Source organism: Parasteatoda tepidariorum, chromosome 5 (assembly GCF_982258835.1).
Source record: "Parasteatoda tepidariorum strain Cologne lab strain chromosome 5, Ptep-v5.0, whole genome shotgun sequence".
Lineage (NCBI taxonomy): Eukaryota > Metazoa > Arthropoda > Arachnida > Araneae > Theridiidae > Parasteatoda > Parasteatoda tepidariorum.
This window is the reverse complement of record NC_141759.1, coordinates 93,195,125-93,213,194: the sequence shown is the minus strand read 5'-3', so window position 1 is coordinate 93,213,194 and position 18,070 is coordinate 93,195,125. Positions and strand designations below refer to the sequence as shown.

General features: G+C 36.8%; 2 protein-coding genes across 2 annotated transcripts; both read left to right on the top strand.

Annotated features, from left to right (window-relative positions):
* Positions 1–16,236: 16,236 nt before the first annotated feature.
* On the top strand, positions 16,237–16,761 carry LOC147809875 (uncharacterized). The gene has a single exon (XM_087162915.1). The coding sequence runs from the start codon at positions 16,237–16,239 to the stop codon at positions 16,759–16,761; it is 525 nt and encodes a 174-aa protein (XP_087019041.1).
* A 187-nt stretch (positions 16,762–16,948) lies between these two features.
* Positions 16,949–17,443, top strand: LOC147809874 (uncharacterized). Its single transcript, XM_087162914.1, has one exon. The coding sequence runs from the start codon at positions 16,949–16,951 to the stop codon at positions 17,441–17,443; it is 495 nt and encodes a 164-aa protein (XP_087019040.1).
* The last annotated feature ends 627 nt before the right edge of the window (positions 17,444–18,070 follow it).

Genomic DNA, 18,070 nt, shown 5'->3' with positions numbered 1-18,070 from the left:
TAGCCTTTGCCAAACCACAAAATCGACATTTGAAAAAACAAGACATGACATTTCTTGAAGAAATTCAATCGTATTTATGTCACGAGAAAGTACAGGTGGATCCGACGCCACAGCCGTCCCTCGTATGCAGCATCTGCCACAACAGAGTTATTCCAGACGTGTACAAATGGATCAATGACCTCTCCCAAAACTCGTTGCTGGAAGGGTGCCGAATGGCTCAACTCTATGCGGAATGGACAGGTGACGTAAATATACCTGTATCCATTTACATTTCAAAGCTGGAGGGTATCCATGACAAGCGAATTGAAGGTCAATCCCTTCGACGCTTGAAAACGTCGGTCGATATTTTAAAAGTGTTGAATGCGCCTTTTACAAACATGACCACTCCGATGGAAGGACCCACGCCAGAAATGCAAAATTTCATTTCAGATTACATGAGTGTGTTGGCAGCGAACCAACAAGATTTGAAAACAACTGAGCAAACAGCTTTGAACCATTTACTGCAAAACATGCACACCGTGTTAAATTCAAAAGAATTTGAAAATAACCATTTCAAATTTTATTTCGAAAAATTGGTTCCCTACGTCAAAGAATGTTGCGCGGATTGGACGCCCCTACCTCCATTCGATACCGACACAAACTTGGCGAATCAACTCTGGAAACAACTGCAGTATTCGCAGCAGATTCGCAAGACTTTTGGAAAATACAGTATTCCTTTTGACATATTTCACGTCTTGGCTGGTTGTTATGCATGTTGCACAGACATTGGTGTAGTGGCCAATTGGGCTCTCGATTTAATCGTAAGAATATGCAATGGAAAATACTTTTGGAAGGAGTTTCAAGAGTGTCCATTTGTAAGCCAATATCGCGCCATCATAACAAAATATTTTTCATTCAGGCGAAACACCCATCGTAATATGGAATTTTACTATTTGGTCAAGAGTATCCAGAGGGGCGACGGTATAGAGTGCCTCTCTGAAAATTTTCTAAAATATGGTCAATTGGAGGCATTTTTTAAAGAAAAACTTCAAGCAATACCCGATATGAAAGAAATGGCAAGCAGTCAACTTTTTCCAGCCACCTTGTTTGAATCACCAGCGGATCAAATGGCGTTTACTATTGCCTTGGCCCATATCGTGAGCAATTTCGATAAAAATACCTGCCAACCAAGGAAAGGTACGTTTGCGAAAGCTAGAAAATTGTCAACTGTTGTCAAGACTCTGATGAAATCAGCTTCGGATTTTGATTCACAATATCCTCTTCCATGGACCATGGAAACGTTAAAATTGTTTATGATGTCTGATTCGAAAATTGAGCAAAGTTTACAAATGCTAGCAGAGATTGTGTTTACTCCAGACGAGGATGAAATGGAGACGTAAAAAAAAAAAAAAAAAAAAAAAAAAAAAAAAAAAAAAAAATTTTTTTTTTTTTTTTTTTTTTTTTTTTTTTTTTTTTTTTCCAAGTTGTATGTTTAAGCTCAAACTCATAGGAGATCATCTAGACTATTGCCTTGTTTGCCACACTCCAGACTCCTTTTAGAGTATACACACAAAACAAAATTTTTTAACGTTGTTATTTAAATACGCGATCCTCGCTTGATCTACTTGAATAAAGTGAATAGACATGACTCATAAATATTGTTCCGAGGAAGTCTTCTCCGTAAACACCGACTACCTCCGTGAGCAGTTTAACGACTGCCTAATAAGGACTTTTGACCCATGTATATGTGAGCTGGCATCCTTACAAACACTCAAGTACAAGCTGCTCATCAACTTGATGAATGAATGGGGGGTAACTCGTCAGGAGCTAAGTAACTTGTTTGAGACCCATACACCCGTTCATCACAGCATAGCGAAGGGCATTCTTGATCATGTACACTCACGCCAAAGAGATGAGTGGTCATATGTGTTTGCTCAAGACCTTGTGAGAAACGACAAACTCATAAAGGTATTGCAAAGTCTCTGCAAAAACAATTATTCAAATTTTGTAAGTGGATTGCTGGCAATAGATGGTTATGGATTACACAAGGTTTCAAGGAAATCCAAACCTGTTTTTGACATTAAAAAATACCTACACAACTTGAAATATAGTTTTGATGGTTCAAAAAGTATGTATGACCGAGAACCCGATGATGATTTGATACATCAGCACGCAACAGCCATACGAAAAGTTAGTGAAGAGCTAGTCAAGAAAATGAAAGCGATACCTGAAATTGGCAAATTTGTACATCAAGTAATGTACAAGCTCATCAAAGATACTGTTGAAATAGATATTCCAGATACTCGTATCGAGCCATATTTACCAGAAAAGGTTCTAAATAGTTGCGTAAAGGTGTACAAGGCATTAATGTCAAAGGAGCAGCTGGAAGAGTATTTGAAAAAGTATTTGAAGCTTAGCAAACCCGAGCCCAACAGTGAGGATGAAAGCAAAGCCGATGATGAAAGCAAGATTGAGGAAGAATATGAAAATCACGAAGTCGTAGAAATGGAAAATTGAAAAAAAAAAAAAAAAAAAAAAAAAAAAAAAAAAAAAAAAAAAAATTTTTTTTTTTTTTTTTTTTTTTTTTTTTTTTTTTTTTATGACTTGTATTTAAATTGAACCTGTTCACAAATTGTCATAGCGTATTCAATCAAGATGTCTGCAAGCAAGTTGTCTGTGAAATTCAGTCCAAACACAACCAGCTATTATCATTATGAAAAGATTGAACCAGAATGTACTCTAGATCATCTGCAAGAAGCTAGGGATCGAAAGCGGGGAGAGGCTCAATCTAAAATGACTCTCTCTCAAATGGATAAGGCTATGAATTTGTTTCAATCGTGTCGTGACAAAGACATAACAATCATTTTTGGAAATTTGGGAAGACATCCATTGATGTTGAATTACTTTTTGGATTTGGCGTTTACAGCTTCAGACACGATTGGTGTACTCACTCCTTGGGACAAAGTGTGCAATTATAACGTCCAAGAACCCGTTCCCGATTTAGATTTCTTGTTTGTAGTGGAACCCTATTTTGGAAAATTTGTTCAAAAGCCTCCAAATGTGAAACATGTGATTATTTTAACGAGTCATCTGATAATGTGGTTTCCAGAAAATTTTTCTCGAGTAGAGCAATTGCATGTGGGGTCTCTATACAGCAATATTTGCATCAAAAACTCCAAGACACTCACGAATCGTGCTTTGGTCACTCCATTACCATATATGGATGGAAGAGTAAATCAAGTACCCGTCAAGAAGGATATTCACTTGGATGTAACAAAATCAAAATGTGCTCACGATGCCTTTCTGAGACTGCTCACGGGACAAGAACTTTTTCGTAATCAAAGTGTCACGGTAGCTATTATACCAAAACACGAGAGATTGATACAACATTACATTAAAAATACCTTGCGACTTGCGGAAAAGTATAAAATCGCCATTAAAGACGATTATTTTAAAATATTTCAAGACTCACAACTCGTGTTGTACATTGAAAAACCACAATAATGGTATGTCTTGTATGTGGAGATGCTTTATGGCCAAGAAGTGAGGTGTGGTTATTGGATTGTGAACACGAATTTCATAAACGTTGTCTGGTACACTACAGATTTTGTCCGTTGTGCAACACTCGATTCAGCAGCCTCGATTCAAGTTGCTTAAGGTATTTTCCCAGACCAATAATACGTCGACCCCGCTGTGACTCTGGTTATGAGTCTAGTTAGGATAAAGACCACCGCGCTGGATTTGACAAAGACGATGATAGGAATCAAAATCTTTTGAAAATGAAGATGCGTTGGATTTACTTATCAATTCCTGTACGCCATCCAGCTTTAAAAAAATACCAGATATCCAATCGAGAGAATACATATGGTCCCGACTCACCAACTGCTGTACAGCTTCATGGGGAATGCCATGTCCCAAGCACCAAGCTATAGAATTTGCAAAGTAATAAAGTGTATTGTCATTGTCTCTCACTACAATCAACTCATATATACGTTCATTTTGTGATGACGGGACGTACGCGTGTACCCAACTATGTTTAGTCATGTTCTTGATTAAAAAAAAAAAAAAAAAAAAAAAAAAAAAAAAAAAAAAAATTTTTTTTTTTTTTTTTTTTTTTTTTTTTTTTAACGTAACTTATTTAAGCTAGGCGTCGAATCTCGATCATCAGAATTTCTGAGGCTCTCACAACTTGTGAATATTGTCTATACTGCTGCCTACTGTATATTATTTATAGACTATGATCAACCATAAGCCTATTGACCTGTGTGCCGAATTTGCTTGGATACAGTATGGCCATGGCAAAAGATTACCTCTTGAAATATCCATTGCAAAGACATTTGATCCCGATCAAGTATATATTCTCCAAATGATTTTGCCAAATAATTTTATGGTTTCGATGACAGATTTAATACGTAACAAGGGATATTCAAGATGCAAGGAGCGATTTCATCATCAATGCACAAATGTAGCAGATGAAGTCAAACCGATAATTTATAAAATGCATGTTTGGAATTGGAGATTAGTTTTGAATCATGTCTTAATAGATGTATTGTTTGCAAACAAACAGAACGTGGGAGTCAGGTCAGAGAGGCAAAAAATGTTTTTCAAGAAAGTGTGTGGTTTACCAAACGTAACACGCATTAAAAGTAAACCAGAACGGATTTTCACTTGCCGTCATAAACACAATAAGCTATATGACTTTCCATGCACGTCAACAGAAGCTCGTACAATGGCAGTTCAACAATTTTGGGATCAAGAAATAATGAAGCTGAAGAATTATTTCAAACAAAATAGATTTGTGTTTGCACGTCCCATGACTATTGTTCCAGAAAACCATGTATGGATGCAACAGAGACAACAATATAATTATTAAAAAAAAAAAAAAAAAAAAAAAAAAAAAAAAAAAAAAATTTTTTTTTTTTTTTTTTTTTTTTTTTTTTTTTTTTTAATTCTGTATTTAAGCAGTTGAGCTTTAATTTTCCCAAATCTTGTAGACATGGCTTTTGTTCATGTACCATACCATTCGCTGCAGGAATTGATGGAAAAATTTCAATGTTTGAATTTGATACGAGACGCTGCACTTCCTGGTGCCGTAAATCGAAAACCAAATTTTGTAATGGTGGACCCTAAATATTATTATGGCACCTATGGAGGACTCATTTATGACAGTGTATTGGAAAAGATATCATTTAAAAATCAAATGTTGTTATCAAACTATGCTTTCAAGGATTCCATAGGATATGGTTTATCCATTATATGGTGGAATATTTTAAATCCCGAAGTATTAGGAAGTGTCGATGCTCTAGTGGCTCCCGACGGACGAAAAGCAGTTACACCACACATTTATGATCAGATGCAGATTAACAAGATACGAACAGCCAAACCTCCAAAGAGCAGTTATTATGGGAATAGAGCCTGGCGCATAAATGATACATCTTCATTAAATTCCGATTCTGAATAATTTGCATTTTCATTGGTTCGATAGCGATCGAGTTTGCTCTCCGTTACTTTGTTGTGTATGTTGTACCACAGTTTACGTTGTTCAGTCTTCTCGTCCATCAATTGCGGTTTCAATTCTTGGACGATATGCTTCAAATGCGCCATACATATTCCACACCGCAACATTCGATACATGGATTCTGCAATCTGCTCACGCCACATGTTTTTGGCCAATAGGACGTCTTCTGAATCATTGGGTCTACCGTCCATAGCTTCTGCCATCCAGTGCAACAATCGCCAAAATGACGATCCAAACTGACCAATGGTGAGAAAATTGAGTTTTGGAAAGAGTTGTTCAGCAGGCGTTATGGGTGCTGGGATGTGACACTGATTATTTAAAAACTCTCGCAGGGCCGATGCTTTGCCCTCCAGTAAATCCATAATCAACGTTTCAAATTTGTTGAGCAGTAAATCTGAATTCCATTTAACATTGTACAACAAGGTTAAAACTATAAAAATGTTTTCTTTTAAAATATTTTTCCAAGCCATGATGGCCATTTGGGACTCGGGCTTGGTAAACGTACGAATGTACATTTCTTCTTTCACAATCATTACCAAGCGCAATAAATACGTCGAGACGACCTGATGCAATCGTTCTTGGGGAGTGGCTTTACGAAATTTAAAAGTAAATTCCGAAACGTCCCAAGGAACCACAAAAGATTCCTCTTCCGTAACCAGTCGCATCGTCCGATGTAAAAATGGATCAGTTTCCTGCAAGGCGACTTGGTTCAGTTTGGTTTTATTAATGTGACCCCGGTAAGCATTTTTTAAACACAGAAACGTGTCATGCTTCATACTGATAATCTTCTTTCTTATCACGATTCAAATCATTGAAGCCAGGTAACGAGAAGATATAAAGAAAGATTAGTATGTGTTCTGTTATCATTTGCGAGAATTGCAGTACAGGAATAGCTACTTGGGTCTGTGACACTCCCAATACTTGCTACGTGACGATACATCGTCAAGGAACATGTCGCAGGTGCACAAGACGATGGGGTTAAGGATTACAGATTAAACACAACATAAAAATTTAGACACCCAACACGATATACACGATTGAACAATTGAACAAGATGGTCCATCAAAAAAAAAAAAAAAAAAAAAAAAAAAAAAAAAAAAAAAAAAAAAAAAAAAAAAAAAAAATTTTTTTTTTTTTTTTTTTTTTTTTTAAAAAGAAGAAGATTTAAATAAAAAAATAAATTTTTTAAAAAGAAGAAGATTTAAATAAAAGATAAAGAACATTTAAAAAAAAAAAAAAAAAAAAAAAAAAAAAAAAAAAAAAAAAAAAAAAATTTTTTTTTTTTTTTTTTTTTTTTTTTTTTTTTTTTTTAAATCTTCTTTATATTCTGTAATGACTCGCTGGTACCATCATTACAACCTGCTGAACAACTGTGAATATTCTCTTGCTCTTGAATCCATGGAGGGAACCAATTTTTTCAATTTGGATAATGATGCATTTCCAATGTTTGAAACATTTGATATGAATACGCCTCTGATTGTTGATGCATATAAATGTAAATGCAATAAAGTTGTCAGATTCTTTGGATATTTCGCCGATGGGTCTTACGAAAAAAGTTTGGCTCGATACACATTGTCTGCTGTCGCTTTACCTATCCTCTCACCATTAGCGTTTGCGTGTGAAGTATCTGAAATTCTGTTCAACAGAGCTTTCAATACATCTTCAAAGATATATTCTTGGTCAACTGCAAAGTGTTTCCTACCGATGATTTGCCTGTTGCTTGGAGTTCATCGTCCAATTTGTCTTTTGAAAAACTTTTTGCCGACGTGCTTTTGGTGTGGTAAATTGAAAATGAATATCAGTGAAATCATTTCAGATCAAGTGGAAGTTGTCCAGAAAAGTGACGACCAACCTCTCGATAAGGACACGATAGAATGTGACGATCGAAATATGGAGCACGTCGAAATTTTCAAGGAAAGTAACGACCAATCTATTGATCAAGATCCTCTAGAAAATGATGATTGGAATGAGGATCGAGAGGAAACCTCGCGGGATAGCGATAACCAATTTGTTGATCAAGATCCCTTAGAAGCTTGTGATCGACATGTGGATCAAATTGAAATCTCACAGGATAGCAGCAATCAACAAATTGATCGAGAACCCGTAGAAACTGATGATCGACACAAGGATCAAGTTGAAAGCTCGCAGGAAAGCAGCAATCAACAAATTGATCAAGATCCAGTAGAAACTGATGATAGACACACGGATCAAGTTGAAACCTCGCAGGAAAGCGATGAAAAGCAAATTGATCCAAATGAACTCTTCCTGAACCAGATTAAATTGTCTTTGAATCGAAAATTATTTGTAGATGTTTTAATGCGTGAAATTAAAAATTTGCAAGCAGACATTTGGTTGGGAAAGACACCTGCACAAATTACAGAACGTTGGAAAGTAACCTTGGAGAAAATCAAACCAAACTTTGAATCAAAAGAATTTAATTTTAAGAAAACGTACAAGTTTTAACATGTTGCAAAAAAAAAAAAAAAAAAAAAAAAAAAAATTTTTTTTTTTTTTTTTTTTTTTTTTTTTTTTTTTTTTTTTTTTTTTTTTTTTTTTTTTTACTGATGGATGTTTATAAGGTTTGTCAAGACCACACAGATTTACTAGATCAACGACAGCAGAGGATTGTCAGCTGCAAAAGAACCAAAGTAATTTAACAATGATGGCCCTAAAGCACACGCCTTCTGAATCGGATGAGAAGCCTCCTGCTGCTTCGTGGAAGTTGTTGGCATGTTCTTATATACCAGACTCTGACAAGTCATGGACATCTCGGATTGTAGACCGATTCCTTTACAGGTTTGAATTTTCCGATGAAAAATTGTACCAAGACCTAAAAGATATAGCTGATGAGTACATCAAGACAGAATACACAGCATTTGAGTTGATGCCATTGATAACCGACATACCATTGAACACCGACATGTGTGAATGGAGCGATTCAGAAATCAATTTCCAAATACTTATGATAGCGATATCAATGCTTAAGCGAGATCAACCAATACAAATTACTCATATATTTGTATTTCTGCGCATTGTTCGTTTGACATTAGTAAATCGATACTGTTGCGATGTAGGACCCTTTGATTGCGCTCGAAAGTTTTCAGACAGGTGTGAGCGATTCATTTCATACATGTATGATGATTGTATTGAAAAGCGAGGTGGATGGAAGCGTATCCTCGACAACATACAAAACATGTTATTAAGAAATAAATTGGATTCTTTAAACGTCAAAGACGCCAGTGAATCACTCGACGAGACAAACACTACACAGACTACAAGTTAAACTTTCAAAAAAAAAAAAAAAAAAAAAAAAAAAAAAAAAAAAATTTTTTTTTTTTTTTTTTTTTTTTTTTTTTTTTTTTTTTTTTATGATACGTTATAATCTCTGCGACCAACTCAATTCATACCAATGCCGTTTATGACTGCAAGTATTTGTGTGCATTCACCTCAGCTGGTCTGGAACAAGTATTTGCTATCTCATTACCTGGCAAGTTTTTTTAAGCTGCACCATCCAAACATTTATCAATTTAAAATTTTTCCTGTGAGACATTGGGAATATCAAGGTTCTTTTATAAAGTGCAACGTTTTCATTTTGTACAATTATGGATTTGTACGTGCAAGAATTTCCCAGCACCTTTTTAAAAAACTCAAACGACGAAGGACTCGTTACATTGAAAACAGACAGCGTGCCCCCGCACTGCGCTCGCATTGAAAAAGGTTTGCGCTGCGCCTGCTCTTCAAAGGATGGAATCGTTGTCAGTGAGCAAAGCATCACAATCAACAATGACGCCCATTTATTGTGCGCATTTCCTTGTTACGCCTTACCAAACCGTTGCACTCTTGAAGAGCAAAAGACGATCGTGGCATGGTTGACACGAGAGAAATTTTACAATTTTGGTCATCATTGCAAACGAATCGGGAATCAGAAAAGAAAATTTGAAAGATTTTTAATGCCCAATACCGTATTTTTGAAAAAATTAAACATTTCTTGTGAAAAGTGTTCAACATTTACATTAAGAGGTGAACCCGTGTTTTTCTTGAGTAAAAACGTTTTATCGGCTCAAAACAAGGGTCCCACGTTGGAAAGCGTTTTATGTCTAGATGCATCGACCCAGTAAATATGAATTACAGCATGCTGTTTTGTACGCAACGGAACACACTCGCGTGTACATGATGAAAAAATACCGAAAACGATATCCTCATTTGTTTCAACACGCTGAAATACATACTCGTCCCGCAACGCGTCAAGATTATTATATACCCGACTCATTGGCTCAGAAATGCATTGTGGTGGAAAATACTGCATTTACCGAAAAGGGTTGTTCGATATTGAGTTGTTTTCCATACAAATCCAATGGAATACCCTGTGAAAAAACGGATCCCGTCCAATGGATACCCATCGGAAGCAATCATCTCACCTTGGCGTGCCAGCCTAGTTGTTGGCGATCCCCCTCGACCGTCGATTCCGAATGGATCGACGGCCAATGTATGGTGGTCAATCCTTTGAAAAAACTGCTCGCCACATTTCCCGAAAAGGCATTTGGATTAGAATCCAAACATACTTTACACGAAGGGTTGGATTGGAAAAAGGGAAACATGTACTTGAATAAAGATTATTGTGCCGCCTATGGTTTGGAATTTGATGGAAACGACTGCTATTCGCCGACTGGACAAACCATTTTGGAATTTCTCTTGGGTAAAACAGTGTATCGAACCATTAAAACATCAGCCATTACACCTCCGAAAAAGACATTACCCACCATTCCAAAAGACGTTGAATTTCCAAATGTGCCGGACGTGACAGATATTACAGAGGCATCGGCTGACGGATCAGAGATTGCCAAAGACATTGCCAAAGAAGTGGCATTTGATTTTGGATTAGACATTACCGTCTATGCCGTGGAAAAGATTTTGCGCAAAAAAGCGCCAAAACTCATTGCAAAAGCGGCTAGTAGCATTCCCATCAAGTCTGCCCTCACGCAAGTGGTATTGAACCAAACGGTATCTCTGTCTGTCCGAACATTGGCCACGTTAGGAAAAGTGTTGGGTGGTATAAGCAATGCTTTCGCCATATTCAGCATTTTTTCTCTCGTATTGGATGTCATCGACCCTTATAATTATGATTCGGTATTGACGGCAGACATGCTAACCAAGATCAACAAGCGGTTGGATTTTTTGTATTTCAAGAAGGAAAATGAAGCGATGCGCCTCATTACGCCTGAAGTGGTGTGGGATACAATATTGGCAGAGGAAGATGAATCGGATCGTTATGAATTTATGTCTGAAAAAATTTTAGAATATTTGACGGCTCTGCGTAAAAACACTATAAAATCTGCGCCGAAAAGAAAATTGTACAATTTTCAAACTCTAAAGGAAAAACAATATTTAAACTGGAGCTTACATGGTGCTTTTGCATTCATGTTGATTGTTTTTACATTGCTATGGATTGAATGGATACACGTATGGGCAGTGTGTTTATTTTTTGCATTGTTTTACTTTACATGAAAAGCTTTCAACATTATTTTTTATGAAAAAAAAAAAAAAAAAAAAAAAAAAAAAAAAAAAAAAGAATTTTTTTTTTTTTTTTTTTTTTTTTTTTTTTTTTTTTTTTTTTTTTTTTTTTTGTAAGGATTTAATTAAGACAGCGACGCTCGACGACTCTGCTCACAAGAAAATTCATTGGAAAACACGCAACTTGCAAATGGTATCAACTGTATGGTAGCCAGCCACGTACAGTGGGTCGCTTCTTTATCGTAATGAGCGTTTTACGTGGTTTGGTATCTCTTTTTGTGGGATGCGTTCTCGAACAATGGCTCAACAAATAACGACACGATTTATTTGGAAGACGTTTCTGCTTAAAATTTCCATCCTCATTCTTAAAAGTTATCCTATGTGGCTTGTAATCGTACACCAATTCCGAATGGTCTTTTCCCCATTTCAAGAAACGTGAACCCACTGGACCCGTTGCAGACCGATCACTCGCAGCCGAACTCACAGATTGACTTCTGGCACGACTCCCGCATGGAGAAGGAGAGCGTGAAGATGCTCTGGAAGAGCTTGGAGATGACGATCCACAGGAAGAAGCCGCATACGGCATAACACTCCAATGTGTTGCGTTTGCCGTCTTTTTCTTGTTTTTTGATCCTTTCGGACGTCCTCGCTTCCCCGGTATCTTGGGAGGTTTTTTCTTGCCCGAGCCTTTTGGACGTCCCCGCTTCCCATGTTTCTTGGGAGGTTTCTTCTTGCCCGAACCTTTTGGGCGGCCACGCTTACCCTTGGGACTGCACGTACTCAATGGAGGTGTAGGTGGGGCTAGCGCTACGATAGGACTCATGAATTCGCTCAAAGAGACATCGCTGTCACACGAATCGGTTTCATGTATTTTTACCATGTTTTCTTTTTACTTATTTTAATCGATAAATGCTGCCTACCCAGTATTCTAGATTGTGCTTGCTCGCAGCTTTGCAAACATCCTCGGGTTTTGAAAGGGCCAAATATTCCACACCCATAAATGAAGCGGTAGGCACGTTAAACTCCTTGTCAATACTACCCGATTTATAGAATGGTAACAGACCCAAGATATTTCGCAATTCGGTAACGTTTCCATTCTCAATTGTTTTGCAATAGAGCAAATCCAAACAATTTTGCCAAACCTGTTCGAACGCCATCATGCCTCTGCTCTGAGGAAAAGCAATGCACCACCTTTGAACAAGTGATTTATTTTGCAGCATGTAATCAAATGCATCCCAAAAAGCCAAATACATGGTGAGAGGTTGAGTGTATCGAGTCAAATCAATCAAAACGTACGATTCCGACGCTAATGTCTGTTGTGTCTTTCCTTGAATGGTTAAGGAATTGACCGCGTTGGGCTGAACCCGTTGAATGTCTTGCGTTTGGATGGATTTGTCTTGCAGTTTTAACAATTCTTGGGTGTGTCTAATCAACAGTGGAGGAGACTCACAATGAAAGAAAGACACAAGAGTCCAAACCGTTTCGAGATTTCTTGAACAGTTGAAATGACTTGTAAACACTACCAAACGAGACGCTTTGGGTGGTTTCTCCAGTATTTGATCGGGTAAAGGCTCCAAGACGACCATTAAATCACAAAAGGTATCTAAACCTTGATTGGGAGTAATCACGCGAATACGGCCGTCTGGAGAGGATGGGCAATCGTAATAGGCAGACTGTATAGCTACATTGAGCTGAGGGTCTAAACTCAGAGCGTTAAACACTTTTTGGGGGTATCGACCCAAATTTCCAAACACAACCACGTGGTCATGTCTTAAAATAAATCGAAATAAATCTTCAATCGTATCCATCATTCCTTTCTTTATAATGATTGCTTTAAACAAGTATTTTTAATTTCATTGTAAAACAAGTCGCTCAAACCATGCTGGAAGTAAATACAAAATCATTGGTTGTAACTAAACACAGGTTGTTTTGTTCAGAGGATATAGTACTTGAACCTTTTCAATCCAAATATGTAATCATAAAAGAAAATCTGACTTTTTTGCCAGGTTTTGAACATGTGATAGCGCAGCCAAGTACACACCTAAGCTTGCGCGTAAGAACCAGTGTGTTAGCTAAACTTTTTAAAGAATCAGATTATCACTATAGGCTTTTAGTGGTTTTGGTTAATTATTCAAATAAGGAAGAAAAATTTTCAAAAGGAGATTTTTTAGCTACACTGAATTTTGTACCAATGTTTGGAGATCGCAATCAAGAACACGGGTGTTTTGAGATTCCACCCGAACGAGCAGTAAGCCTTAGATTTGGTAATTTCCTACAAGGATAATAAACATAACGATTAATAAATTTGAAAAAAAAAAAAAAAAAAAAAAAAAAAAAAAAAAATTTTTTTTTTTTTTTTTTTTTTTTTTTTTTTTTTTTTTTTTATAACTTGGTTGAAGCTTCACACTCTATTCATTTTCTTCTCGGAGCGGTGAATGTTAATCACAAGTTTCGTCTGCCTGGAGCCATCTGCCAGATTCCACCACATAGTGCAAGTGCTACAATATACATTGCAGTCTGTAGGTACACAAATAGTTTTTGGTCACTCACAAATACTGAAGCAGTTTTTGTTTCTTCATTGTACGTCGAGTACGTTAGATATCCAAAGCACACCAGTCCTACAAAGGTTACAATAACCAACACCAACAGCAATATTGTTCTGAGGTCCATACTTTATTATCCCATTACGAGTATCAAGCCCAGCAAAACCATACACGCCAAATTTCCAACTGCTGGGTAATAGAAACCAGACTGATTCAAATTCCAAAATTCTTGGGCGTCTACACCTTTCTCTTTCATGACTTTAGTTTGATCTATGGTATATTTCTTGGCGTTGGATATTTGGTACATGACATATACTTGAACCACAACCGTTATAAGCAACAGTCCCAACACCGTCACCAAGATTATATTTCGGAGGCCAAATTTCATCTTGTTTTACAAAAAAACAAACAAGATATGGCTGTACATGGTCTCGTTCATACCGTAGGTGTGCTGCTCGGTCAACGATACGCACCTCTTGAACTATCATTTGTGGATGTAACTGGATACGAGAAGCATTTTCACATCAATTGTCCAATGTCTTATGCCTATTTGAAATCCATGTATCCTCACAACTATCCAGATGCCATCGTGACCACTGATCAAGCCACCCCCTATTCAGAAGTGCTTCATTTTTTACAAGAGCGTTATCATTGTTTGGAAAAAATGATACCTGGAGTCGTATTTGGTTGCAAGGGACTGACGTATCAAATGAACGTCTTGCGAGATGCCGAGATACCCAGAATTTTGAATATAGATACCTTGGGTGTACCTTCTTTGACAAAATTATCCGCCCAATACGCTGTAAATATACTCTGTCCTTTCCACAAGCATATTAGTAAGTGTTCTCTCGTGGCTCTCGTATTAATCCTGCGGTATATGTTGGAGCAAAATCTTGTTTTGCTTCTCGGCCAAGAGGAGCTTTTCGGACAAGTGAAAAGTGTCGATGACGGAACTCGTGTCGAGGGGAACGTTGGAACACGATTGCCACAAGTCATCCAGTCGAGCATAGGAGAGTAAACGTTGAAACACATCAATGACCCGTGGCGGCGGTGAGAGCAATGTCACTTCTGAAATGGAGTCGTGCACCACAGAAATGTTTTGTAAAAATTCAAACGCTTTGGAATGGTTCGAGTCCAAACAGGATGGATAATTTCCATCTAAAAATTGATTCAATGCTCTCAACACCAATTGTTGAATGGATTGGGAGAGTGCGTGGTCGGGTCGCAATTTCATAAAGCTTTCCAACGTGTTTTCCGATTGCCAATGCACGGCATTCACATATTCGTGGGACGGAACGATAAACGTGGAAAATGGATTCAAACGCTCGCCACGAGTTTCGCAAGTGAGTTGATACAACCGTTCGTTGCGTTTCAAGTCCAGATCCCGGGCTGCGGGCAAGGGTTGCAACTCTTGTGGAAGTCGGTTGCGAGATAAGTACTGTTGAACCAAATTTCCCCAAAATTCAGCAGATTCAAAGTGAAAGGGTCCCGAAGAACCTTCAAGAATGGCTTTGAGATTCAAATTGTCGTCTTTTACAGTATTTTGGCGAGGGCGAGACAAAAGACACATCAAATGATTGAAAAACGAGGTGACGGCCCTAGTACGAAACACTGGCAAAGCATCCGGATTCTTTTCGAGTGAATCCAGTAACAGATCTAAATCACCTTGTATTTGATAACGATAGTTTGTGAGCCCACCCCTGTGAAGCATGTCTTCCCAATAAATTCCATCCTCTTCCAATAGAAAGATTAATTCGGCGAGTTCACAGGGTGGAGGGATTTCTTTTCCATGGTTGCACCCAAACAAGAATTGTTTAAACCAATTTATCAACGAGGAATGTGACATCTTGATTCCAACGATGCAAATTCCAATGAAATGGATGTGCGCGAGCCGTGTAATATTCAAGAAAATTGCGCGCCATTAAGCAATGGAATGTATACATGGCGAAAAATAACATAATATATAGAATCAACATGATTTCAGATTCTTGGTTCACCAAACTGTGATTTCAAAAAAAAAAAAAAAAAAAAAAAAAAAAAAAAAAAAAAAAAAAAAAAAAAAAAAAAAAAAAATTTTTTTTTTTTTTTTTTTTTTTTTTTTTTTATTAATAAGTTTGTTTAAAAGCAGTCGTTGAGCTTTGTCGATTCAAAACTCCCGTCACACATACATTGAAACATGGCGCATTTAGATTTAGAAGCAGCAGTAATGCCAACAACGTCTGATGAATTGTCACCCGGAGTTGATTTGTATTCTCCAATGGATGTCAATATTGAGCGGACAAGCAACATTACCGAATCGGACAAGCAACCTTATATGGAAGATTTCGATTCAGTTCTCAATCAAGTTCTCAATGATTTCGCTGAAGACAATCAATTTTTATATAATGGAGTAGATTATATTAGCCTAGATAAGACTCACTCGATGATATCAGATACTCAGAATTTTTCTGGAGTTCTTAATGAGGAAACTGAAATCTCAAAGCAAACGTATTAACCAAACGTATTAACCTTTAACAACAACGTAAAAAAAAAAAAAAAAAAAAAAAAAAAAAAAAAAAAAAATTTTTTTTTTTTTTTTTTTTTTTTTTTTTTTTTTTTTTTTTTTTTTTTTTTTTAACGTTGTGGTTAAAGGCTGAGCGTTGAGTCTTACCGGGTTCAAAACTCCAATCACACATACATTGAAACATGGCTCATTTAGATTTGGAATTTTTCTTGTTGACTGAATCAGCTATAATGCCAACAACGTCTGACGAATCGTCCCCCGGAGTTGATTTGTATTCTCCAGTGGATGTCGATATTGAGCCAGGTGAACAAGTAATTATTGATACTGGTGTAATTTTTGCCATACTCGATTCGAAAATTGGATTATTGAAGGATAAGCGATCTGTGGTGACCAAACGAAAATTAAAAGTGGATAGTGGCGTTATTGATACTGCATACAGAGGAAGCGTTAAAATTGCATTGCGAAATGTCGGGGATGAATCGGCGCATATCAAAACTGGCGAGCCCATTGCGCAAATGATTTTACTCTTTTGTCAAAGACCAATCTTACAAAGAGTAAAAAGGATTTCCACCGAAACAGAACGAGGTATGAATGGATTCGGCTATCATTATGAGAAATTGAACAAACAACCTTATATGGAAGATTTTTCTTCCCATTTCAAAGGAAATTATCAAAATTTGCATAATGGAGTAGATTATATAGCCTAGACAAGATTCAATGGTATCAGCTCCTTTAAAAAAAAAAAAAAAAAAAAAAAAAAAAAAAAATTTTTTTTTTTTTTTTTTTTTTTTTTTTTTTTTTTTTTTTTTTTTTAACCTGTCTTTAAAAGCAGCGGTTGAGTTTTTCCAAATCATAAACTCCTACAACTTTTCCAAATCACACATAGATTAGAACATGGCTCATTTAAATTTAGATTTCCTCTTGCTGAATGAATCAGCAGTATTGCCAACAACGTCTGATGAATTGTCACCCGGTGTTGATTTGTATTCTCCAATGGATGTCGATATTGAGCCAGGTCAGCAAGTAATTATTGATACTTTTGTGGTTTTTTCTCTACCCAAATTCAAAATTGGATTGTTGAAGGATAAGTCATCTGTGGTGACCAAACGAAAATTAAAAGTGGATGCTGGTGTTATTGATACTGGATACAGAGGAAGCGTTAAAGTTGTTTTGCGAAATGTTGGTAATGAATCGGCGCATATCAAAACTGGCGAACCCATTGCGCAAATGATTTTATTGTGTAGCGAAAGGCCAAACCTACGAAGAGTGATGATGATATCTACCAAAGGATTTAAAACGGATTCAAATGAATATGTTTCTCATTACGAAAAATGTAACGAGCAAGAATACCAAGAATCGCTAAACGATGTGGATGAATATGGAGATTAAGATTAGCTAGGACATTGTAAACATTATACTACAACACTTGCTCTCGCTCTAAGTTAGAACATTGTAAAAAAAAAAAAAAAAAAAAAAAAAAAAAAAAAAAAAAAAAAAAAATTTTTTTTTTTTTTTTTTTTTTTTTTCAATAAAAGGTAAACATTAAGCGTTGATGATCTCAGACTCGTCAGAAATTTTTGAGGCCTTCAACTCGCAACTTTAGAATTTCTTATTGACATTTTTATAGACAACATGGATGAGGAATCAAGCTCTTTAGATTGCACGACCAACTCAGGTTGGTCAGCAGACTCGGCAACAAGATCTTTTGGTAGCATGAATAGCAGGTCAGGTCGCAGGAACAGGACATTCAGCTGTGACTGGGGATACGACACTTCAGATTGCGGTACGGACTGGGGATACGACTCTTCAGATTGCGGTACGGACTGTGGAGGGAAGGACTGTGGATGCTGTGGTGGTGAAACAGACTATGGAGAAAGCTTTTCAGATGGCAGTATAGACTCGAAAACATCTTCAGATGGCAGTATAGACTCGAAAACATCTTCAGATGGCAATATAGACTCGAAAACAAAATCTTCAGATGGCAATATAGACTCGAAAACAAAATCTTCAGATGGC

What these genes read in the sequence shown, in the direction of transcription:
- LOC147809874 (XM_087162914.1), top strand. Translation starts at nt 16,949, where the DNA reads ATGGCTCATTTAAATTTAGATTTCCTCTTGCTGAATGAATCAGCAGTA.
- LOC147809875 (XM_087162915.1), top strand. Translation starts at nt 16,237, where the DNA reads ATGGCTCATTTAGATTTGGAATTTTTCTTGTTGACTGAATCAGCTATA.